This window comes from Ptychodera flava, chromosome 17 (assembly GCF_041260155.1).
Source record: "Ptychodera flava strain L36383 chromosome 17, AS_Pfla_20210202, whole genome shotgun sequence".
Lineage (NCBI taxonomy): Eukaryota > Metazoa > Hemichordata > Enteropneusta > Ptychoderidae > Ptychodera > Ptychodera flava.
In genome coordinates this window covers 25,139,426-25,150,010 of record NC_091944.1, presented here as the reverse complement: position 1 = coordinate 25,150,010, position 10,585 = coordinate 25,139,426, and the positions used below count along the sequence as shown (strand labels likewise).

At 37.4% G+C, this 10,585-nt stretch overlaps 1 protein-coding gene across 1 annotated transcript; it reads right to left on the bottom strand.

The window, feature by feature from the left end:
* Window positions 1–220: 220 nt before the first annotated feature.
* On the bottom strand, window positions 221–10,565 carry LOC139115862 (glycine receptor subunit alphaZ1-like). Its single transcript, XM_070678264.1, has 9 exons — window positions 10,524–10,565; window positions 9,139–9,251; window positions 7,771–7,838; window positions 5,605–5,819; window positions 3,356–3,438; window positions 2,420–2,560; window positions 1,565–1,794; window positions 901–1,035; window positions 221–649 (listed from the first exon to the last, which is right to left on the bottom strand). Exons 3-9 carry the CDS (start codon window positions 7,771–7,773, stop codon window positions 335–337), a joined length of 1,122 nt encoding a protein of 373 aa, XP_070534365.1. The 5' UTR covers window positions 7,774–7,838; window positions 9,139–9,251; window positions 10,524–10,565; the 3' UTR covers window positions 221–334.
* Between the last annotated feature and the right edge of the window lie 20 nt (window positions 10,566–10,585).

The window sequence follows — 10,585 nt, the reverse complement described above, 5'->3', positions numbered from 1 at the left end:
GTCGAAGAAAGTTACGCTGTCGCAGGATGGTCATGTATTATTAGACACACAGCTTTTCGAGTTGCTAATGGTATTCTCAATACCTAAGTCGACCGATGGCACGGTGACAGCTCAAATGGACTGTTGGTAAAGAAAAGTGCCGATTTCGTATAGATGCGCTGATCGCTTACGTACACATCAACTTCTAGGCCTTCAATATCCATTATAATTGTATATATATAATATATATATATATATATATATATATATATATATATATATATATATATATATATATATATATATATATATATATATATATATATATAATTTACAGGTAGTATCCTTCAGAAAGTCAGTGATTCCAAGGTAAGCTCTTGTAACAGACGATCCAATATGTCACGTCGAATATCAGAAAACTTGCCAGAAAGAGGACCCTGCAACATCTATCAATATTATAGGCCATCACAGGTAAGTTATACTCCTTGTGCCGCGACTTGTGTGTGTTCGCCGCCGCGTTTTGATTTGACTCTATCCAAAGCCCATGCTCCAGCTGCGATGGATACAAGTCGATTGAGTTCGACGACGGGGATCTGTAGGCGGTTGTTAGGGTAAACAGTGAAAGGTCGCTTCCATTCGATCTCTCCATTTTCGGCTCATTAACTCGCTGCTGGTTGAAATAATATGATATAAACATTACTCCAAGGCCAAAGTAAATAACATCGGATGACTCACTTGACTTTCAATCTCTCATGTGTGTGTACATTGTATGTATTTATGTATGTATGTATGTATTTGCACATATGGTGTAATAGTGAATGTATATAGATTTGAGAGAGAGAGAGAGAGAGAGAGAGAGAGAGAGAGAGAGAGAGAGAGAGAGAGAGAGAGAGAGAATATTCGATATTACATTGATCTCACCTCTCGAGAATTACATTGTGTGCCTTCCTTTGACGATCTGCGCTGTCCTTTTTTCTTCATAAAATAAACCAGAGCATACTCAAGCAAACTTACGAAGACTAGCATCTGGCATGCAGTCAACCATATGTCGATTGCCTGAGAAATGTTAGTAAATGATGATGAAGGTTTCTTTAAACATCACTATTTTTTTATGCAACTACGTACATGTAGCATGGATAGCTACACTTTGTTAGATATTACGATTATACCCTTGTTAAGCAGTGATGCACTACACACAAGGTTGCTTGTCTGTTACGAATTTCATTCCTTTGATTTTCGGGCCAATTTGCATTGAATAGTATTTTATATGGACGAGCACTTTATGTAATGCATGACTAATGTAATATTTGAGAATAACGCGTACGATTGGTTTCTGGCTCTATCTTTTTCTTGGTATACCTAGACATAAGACGAAGTGTTTGAACGTGTCTTCAATAGTTTAGTAATCTCCTTTTTTTCGGTGGCCAATTGTTTGAGGATGTTCTATTTTCAGTGGCATGAATTAAACTTTTAGCTGAACAAAAAACCGATGCCCCTTGATCTTTATCTTTGTAACTGGATTTCCGTTACTATACGGTAACCGCGTGACATTGCATGAATCGTCCTGTATAAAAAAAATAATTACCGTAACATATGCAACTTTTGGAATTCCAGCCTTCACCAAACTTGACAATGTAATCAGGGCTAGAAGCGTCGTTATCCCTAGCGTTGCTCTCGCCGGTGACCCGATGGGGTCTATCCAGAAGGTTAACCAAGAAATGACAACAAGACCAGTGCTTGGAATAAACGTCCCGAGGAGATAAAAGCCGACCTCTCGCTTGAGCTTGAACTCCGCTTTGATGTAACTGTAGTTTCCTGTGTGTAGGTGAAAGTGTACATAAAGTTTACATGAGGTAGTAGAATTGGGAGTCACAATCGATTATTGCCTGATTTCACCCAATCTAAAAGCATTGAGAACGAAGCCATGAATCAAAATATATTATGCCTGCACTGGCATTTACTTCATGCCTTGGAAATTGATAATTTCCAAGGTAGAAAGTCGTGATAATTTTCTTTTCCTGAATTGACGAAAACCTGCCATCGCTTCGCAGAATTTAAGGATAAACCGTCAGATATGAATATCATTTTGATTTCTACTCGCATTATGTAATTTTACACTGTCTACAGTCCCCTGTGCCTTTTCTGTCTGTTATTGGTGTTTTCTCTCGAACATATACAACGGTGCGGGGAATCGAAAGCGTAGCGTCGAAGGCGCGAGAGAGACATTCCGAAAGCATTCCCGTCGTCGTATGTGTGCGAAAGACTACACTAACAAGAGACAAGAGAATAGCAAGGAACTCAGGCTGTCGACAGTCTATGTAATTTTAGGTGAATTGGTTTAGTGGCAGAACTGATTCTTTCATTTGACGCATTGTACATATATTGTTGTGTTAATTTGTTCAATTTTAGATAACAGACAACATAATGTTTCATAACTTACCTGGTATGTACACATTCACACCTTGTTTTAATGTTTTGCCAACTATGTGATATTGTGGAAGAGCGACACTGTCGTCTATCTGAACTGCACTCTCCCGGTCACCGAGCCATCTTACGATAACGTCCCTAGTGGAGTGTGAATCTAAGGCAAACGAAATCATGATTAAAAGGTTGATTGGGTATCGAAGCTACATCATGTATAAGAAAAGGAGGCTCTCATACATGTATAGCTTCTGTATGACTTTTACACCGTGAGTAAAGATAAAATATGCAGAACGTGGACGGAACGTCTGCGACGGAGCCGACTCTCGACAGTTACCAGTCTCTCATTTGAATTTCCAAAGCTTTTGTTTCTTGTTTTTTAGACCTGGTGCACTATCTACTTATTTTGAATGATATCAATACTGACTATTTGACCGGTTTTGGTGCCATATTGCATTTCAAAGTTGAGATTTAAATGAGTGTTTTCTATCCTAACTTTATCTTCAGAACAAACTGATTTAGCAATATATAGGCGACCATAATCAACTACACCAACTCTTGGAGTCCATGATAATATATACTTGTAGCACAAACTCATCGATTTTGTACGTCAGATGAATATAAATCAGATGGTGTCTTTTGAAAACATCATGAACCCAAATTGTATCAGTGAAATGATGATCAATTCCAGCAAACAACACAGTGGTGTAACCTTGCTGTACATAGGCGAAGGCTAAAACTTTTGCTGTCGGCAACATTAACTCAACTATATGCTTTCCTTATGATGTCTCATAAAAAGGTATGCCCTATGGCATGGCTAGACTCCCTTCAAGCCCCCAAACCTGCACTTGTGAAGATTCCCGTCAATATAAATTTAAAGACATTGTTGCAAGCGATTACACCTCTGTTCGCTGAATAGGCGTAACTTACTAAATTCTACTAGCGGAATACCTACACGTCATGATAGTTACTCCACAATACTGGCAGTCAAATGGAAAGTCATTCAAGTTCATGCTGCAAGAGAGTTTTAGCGACAGTCTGCAACAGAAAAAAAAGAGTAGAACACAGTTATACAGAGAGAGCTACTGTAGCGAAAAATATTGCGTATTGTATGTACGGGTTTGATCAAATTCTGCCTTGTACTTGATGCTATAATTTCACCGCCTCTGCTCATCTCAGAGGTCCCTTCTGTGATCCAGCTGATATATGGAATGCATCTGCAATGTCTTTTTTTGTTGAATACAGCCCGAATGTTGTCTTTAGGAGAAAAAGGCATTGTCTTGTAAACGGTACATCAATTTTTCGGAAGGTAAACAAATTTTGTCAGTTTCTACCAAATATGCAAGGATAGACAAATATGAAGTATACAAAATATAATTACATATGAAAAAAGTTTGCCATATTATCATGTAAGCGAAGAAATATGATTACTGAAAGACAACGAAGATGTATTATCGTAGGAACCTGTTGGTTAGATATGTGCCCGGTTAATGAACAACATCGTATTCGCATTAATCTGTAATAATTTATAAAATAAAGGCAGAGGCACGGCTACGTAGTAATACGGCGACAACGGGTGTACGGAGTTGAACTTGACCAGATTTATTGACTATGGTGCCGTGCGGGAACGGCCTAATTCGGCCGACCCTAGGCCTAGGTGAAAGTTTCTCTCTCGAGACCGTAGGCCTCTGTGTCATGAGAGCTGTGTCTCTGTGTATTAAAATCAGAATCTCGAGTGCCTCCTCGTAAACACGAAAGTAACCTCAATTTATACATTTACAGTTCTTTGTCGGCTCAATCGTCTTAGAAAGTACAATAAATATAACTTTGAGTTCTACCGACTTTTGAAAAGAAACAATGTACAAGTTATCAGTTTGCCCACATAACACTATTGTTTAAGATCCAAGCCGTGAAAGTATGAAAAGTACCCTACCAGCGTCTTTCTATTGTCCAACTTTGTACACCAGGGCATCTATGAATAATCATAAGAATTCATACTATACGGGTTCCTGAATGGCGCCATCATTTCATTAGAACAAAGAATTGTGAAAATGTATCTTCGCGCCAATTTTGAAAAATATGCGGGACATAATCTCACGCCCATGCGATTTTTAAGAAGGTAAATTTACAGCAATTGAGAAAATTATAGAAATATGACAAATCTGTAGTAACATTTTTCATTTTTTTATGAAAAAAATTCTCCAACAGATTAATCAGTCGGAGCCCTTTAATTGGAAATTCAATAATTAATCATTTGAACGCTTGAGTCAATAAGTGTGACGAATCTTGCAATTTACGGAAATACAAGCATATCATTTAGTTACAGGATATTGTAAAAAGGTAATGTATGTATGTATGGGTGCATGGATGGATAGATGGATTGATGGATGGATGTATGGATGGATGTAAAGTATGTATGTATGTATGTATGTATGTATGTATGTATGTATGTATGTATGTATGTATGTATGTATGTATGTATGTATGTATGTATGTATGTATGTATGTATGATTGTATGTATGTATGTATGTATGTATGTATGTATGTATGTATGCAGCATGGATGCATGTTCATGCATGCATGCATGCATGCATGCATGCATGCATGCATGTATGCATGTATGTATGTATGTATGTATGTATGTGTATGTATGTATGTATGTATGTATGTATGTATGTATGTATGTATGTATGTATGTATGTATGTATGTATGTATGTATGTATGCATGCATTCATGCATGCATGCATTAATGCATGCATGCATGCATGCATGCATGTATGTATGTATGTATGTATGTATGTATGTATGTATGTATGTATGTATGTATGTATGTATGTATGTATGTATGTATGTATGTATGTATGTATGTATGTATGTATGTATGTATGTATGTATGTATGTATGTATGTAAAGTATGTATGTATCTATGTATGTATCTATGTATGTGTATCTATGTAGGCCTATGTATCTATACATCTAGTATCTATGTATGTAATTATGTATGTATGCCTGTATCTATGTATCAATGCAATTCTGTATCTATATCCTACATTCATGTTTGTATCTTTGTATCTATGTAGCTATCTATATATCTTTGTATGTATCTATATGTATCTATTAACGGGTGTGATAGAATGAGATGGATGGATGGAAGTATGGATGAATTGATGGGTGGAAGAAACATTTGACTGAAGAAACATACCTTATACTGTAAAATATATCTCCGTTCGGCTGTATCTGAAACAGTGAATTCTGCTTTGGTGAAATGTGGATATGCTCGTCCTTAGAGTTTTCAAAGTAGGTGTCCGGAGTCCAAAACATTCTGGTAATGTCTCCGTCAATCGTTATTGTCGGTGAATTATGCTGAAGCCTAGGGTCATTCCACAGCTGGCGGAAGTATATTATGATAGAGTAATCCTGGAGGTACAAGGGAGTTATATGAGAGAAAACGTAAATTTAAAGGATAGCTTATACATTTTGGTATATCTAACGGGAATTCTCTGAAAATATGCATTGTCAGATTCCATTGAAGAATAAATTAGATAAATGCCGTATGCCTCTGCCTTTGGCAATGAGATGTAGACTGTGTTGAAGGCTAGTATAGACAACAGCTATAGACTGTATCGATGTAGAACACTTTTATTACGCAATACGACATTGGCAGAGCTGTGCCTCATTTTGATATTGTCTTTCCATCTCCTTGATTTTGCAATTAAGGAGGTATTTTTAATTTGATTTCCTCTCTCATTTCTCAAATAAAGGTATCATATTTATGGTGAAAATGCCAGTCTGAGTTAAGGCCAAATATATGTTTCCGTTATCCAACTTAACGATTGAAAAACCTGCCGACCCTAATACATTTTTTTCGCTTTATCAATTACATTTTGAGAAAACTCTCTAAATTTTATCGTATTTATCCGTCTTAGCCAACCAAAAGACAAAAAAAACACATTTCTCCGACCTAACTTCTCGAATTTCCTGAGGAATGTTACCGGAAACGCGCATATTTTTTTTCATTTGGCCTAAAGGGCGTTTTGAAATTTTGCAGCAAAAAAACATGGGATACCAGCAATAATGTGAGTGACCTTGCAGAGATCGCCTTGAACACTATAGGAAAAGATGACGGTATATTAAAAATAGCACGGGAAGAGCTCTTTAAAGGCCTGTGTTGGCACCAGATTGTCTCATCAGAAAATTTACCGACCAGCTTACAATTTCAATGGAAAACAAAGGCTATAACCCCTCTATAATCCTCTTACAGACTAGAACAAAGGTGATCCCAGGGATCGCGAACAGTGCCTTTAAGGACGAATATAGCATAACAATGCCTCTGAAACATCCCTCTGCTTCAAAAACCCCCCTGTTTCGATCAAGCCAAATCGTCGTACAGCATGAACAGAGCGGAGAGTGGCGGATAGTTTTGTTAATGCTCACCAGTGCTGCCATGTCAAGCGGCGTCACGCCACGCGCTCATTTCATTTGGCGAGTAGGCAGTGCTGTGTGAAGCTGAACCGTAAAACGATTGCTAGGGCTCCTATAAACATTAACACACTTCAATGGTACCACCGTGACAAAAGTAGAACGCGCCTCAAGGGGACAGTTATTCGGACTCTCAAGCTTGTACAATGTTTTTCTGATATTCCAGTTGTGGGGGCTCATTTTAAAGCTCTTGGTGTAAAAAAAATGTTAGAAAAAGTTTTTCGAAATTCGAAAATTGTATTTCTTCTACATACAGTTAACACAGGGAAGTTGGCTATTTTGAATTTTAAATATCGGTAAATTTTGGGTTATTTTTGTCTCTAGTACTAAAATTTGCACGGTGACCCCCCCCCCCCCGATTTTTATTCTTTAATTTGAAAGACAATGGTTGAAAGATTCCTTTAGGAAAATTAGAGCAAAAGTTTAAGTCTTTCACTTTTGAGGCGCATGCTATCTTAAGGCAATATTGTAGTGTCAAACGTTGACTCTTATGTGGTTTGGGGGTTGTGTCATTCACTGAATATAGCCGGGTACCATTAGGGCGAAACATTTCAGACACGGAAGTCAACTTAGGGAAAATAATTTCTTGTGTTTATGAATGGCTTTTCACGTTAATGTCGAAAATGACGAAGTCAGTTTCGATTGACCCTGACTTGTGTTGCTATTTTAGGACTAATTTGCGCAATATCATGCCGACGACTGCAAGGTAACTCTGAAAACATGGCCACGAACTCAAACAATAGTAAGCGTAGTCTTAGGCGTCATTTTGAAAACCATCTAATTTTTTTGCCGGTCAAAATACATCTGCCAGAAATAGGCCTACACGGCTTTTTGTGACTGCTCGCGTGAGAATATCATGCAGATTACATGACAATTGTAACATACATACCATATCCGTTTCCGAGACAGAGTGGAAACTCTCAATGTACAAACCGATCCGAAGGTCCACGGGAGGGCCTGCAACGAATTAACCGACCGCGCATGTTACGGTGTGCATCTATTATATAATGTTTTCAAAAACTAGAATAAACTCTCTCCTTCTCATCAAAGATTACCAATCAAAAGAATAGCACGAACATTTTATTATAGTACCTAATATTAATATGTGGTTGATGGCACTATCACCCAGTCTTTCAGTAAATTATTCTTTCTACTCACAACACTATTTAACTGAAAAGGAAACTTAATTTAGAATCACTGTTGAATTCAATTTAGATTCAAACGTTTGTAATACAACCAGCGTCCGGGAAATGAATTTTTAACTGGCGACACGGTTAAATACCTATAATGGTTTGTGTTCAATTCCCCGCAAGCCTCAAGTGCACCCCTTTTCAGAGAATTAAATATGTTGAACATTTATGAACAATTTTGTTTCCAGACAGGAATTTTTATTCATGATCTTTTGTATGGCAGACTCCCCCACAATTTCTCAGACTACTTTTCCTATATCAGTCACCAGTATTATACCAGATCTGTAGCCAGTTCCCACTTAATTGTACCAAAAAGAACACTGCGTCAAGGCCAGTTTTCATTTAGTTTACCACGGAGCCAAATTTTGGAAAATATAAACAATAGACACCAGTTTAAACAAGCTCTTAAATCTTGGATTTTAAACCACGACTAGTTGTCTTCTTCTGATTTTACCCTCCGTCCTCGTTTAATTTAGTTTTTTTGTTTATTTAATTCTCAGCTACCACCCACCAGGAGCTAGACACTCATTAGCTTTGCATTAGCTATTTTCTAGCTCCTATTCACATTCATTCCCTTTCATAAAAGAGAACATATTCCTCATAATTCTCGTGTGTCTTTTTATGTAACAGCATTTCTTTATTGACTAATTTAATTATATGTAAGTTTTTGTTTCTATTTATTTGTACACTGAGATATTTACTGTTGTATATACTTTTGTAATACACAGTGAGAGTTTATAACGTGAGGTCTTTATACCTCACAAGAATAGCAGTCTTTGTATCTTGCAATCATAGATCGTGATGTAATTACAGTCTTGTAATTATGGAAATGAATGAATGAATAAAACTTACTACAGTTTGTATCCATTAAATACTTCTAGAAGCTTATCGAGTCATTAAATGTTCGATACACATCGAAAAACAAAGAATACCGCCAGTTTCCGTTTGTCGATTTGCTGTTTGCTCAGTCATGTCATAGTGACGGTAAACATAGATTTGATCGTGTTGTGTGTACAGAAATCTGGCCGTAGGTGTTGCTATAAAACGGGTCAATATTACGAACTCACCTCCGGCGTTTGGACGAAGTCTTTTATCCTCACTGTCAATGAACGGCGGCAGGCTTGACTCTTCGGTCGTGTTAATGAATTCACTGTGCCGTTCGGTGCCATTTAAAGAACTTCTGTCGTACATAAATATGCATTTGAAAAGAAAATGAGGTGACTGACTCACAGTGCACTTAATAGCACTAGAAATTTACCCTATTTAGTTATCACGCCACTCTAAAACACACCAACGAGAACAGATGTTCTGTTTTTATCTTGCGCTAACGTCACCGAGATGTGGCAAGTTGATTTCCACAAGCGCGCGGACGCCGAGTACTGATATGCTGATACTGTAGTAATGACGACTTAAAGGAAGAGGGGTCGTCGGTACTGCGCTTGTGCGACTTTACATACAATGTATGTCATGCGTGATATCTAGATGCATCAGATCAACATAGCTGCAACATTTACATTTTACGATATTCATTGTTAACAAACATGTTTTTACTTTCATCAATCGCCAACGTACCCTAGATACAGTGTTTAAATCGGTCGTAGGGGTCTCTGGCAACCTTTGAGCAGAACTCCGACGACCCCCCCCCCCCCACACACCCTCTTTAAAGATATTGAATCGTGAAGTTCATGTGGAACAGCTTGTCTCATGTTATACCGAGGATTTTATATAAAAAACAAGCTAACCCAATTCCGCATGCACCATTCATTTGTCGCACCGACACTCTGTTTCACAAAGAATAAGTTCGGTTCAAGGTAAGGAAATGAATGACGCATTCATTTGTTAATTATTGTACGACACGGAGGATATCCACGTCCTCATAGACCATCACAATAACGATGCTTTATCGGCGTGATGTATCGATTACATGTCAATCATAATAGAAGCAAAAAAAATCTTGTTTGAAATTACAGGTTCGAATGGCTTCCTCACACTCGTCATTATATTCTAACACGATTGCAACTAATTTTGGAGAATTGGATCTTTGTATTTTTCAAATTTCTCCAAAGTGTTGGGTGCCCTACAGCTGAACGTTGCAATAAACAAGCACATTGCTTTTAGAGAGCAAAGAAGATAAGCATACATCTGCAGATTAAAACGACATTATATTAGTTCGCTATCCAGTTATCCCCAATTAGTTCCAATCGTGTTTTCTACATAATTTGAACCCCGTCGACGTCGTCATAATCTTTCCAAGGCCCAGCAAAGTGACTCATGCAGATTTGTACTATCTGTTTACATGATATAAAGATGGAGAAGTGAATGATAAATATACTTCGGGGATTTTTTTTCGTAAAAAGAGATGATAGGACTTTCGTTTACTGATAAAATGATAAATAAATAAATGAACCGTTTCAAAGCAAATATATTCTCAAGTTGGATAAAATATATTTACCTGAAGCAGTTGAGCTCATAGTATCTTTTCACCAAGATGGTGTTGTTCAACTATCTTTAGAA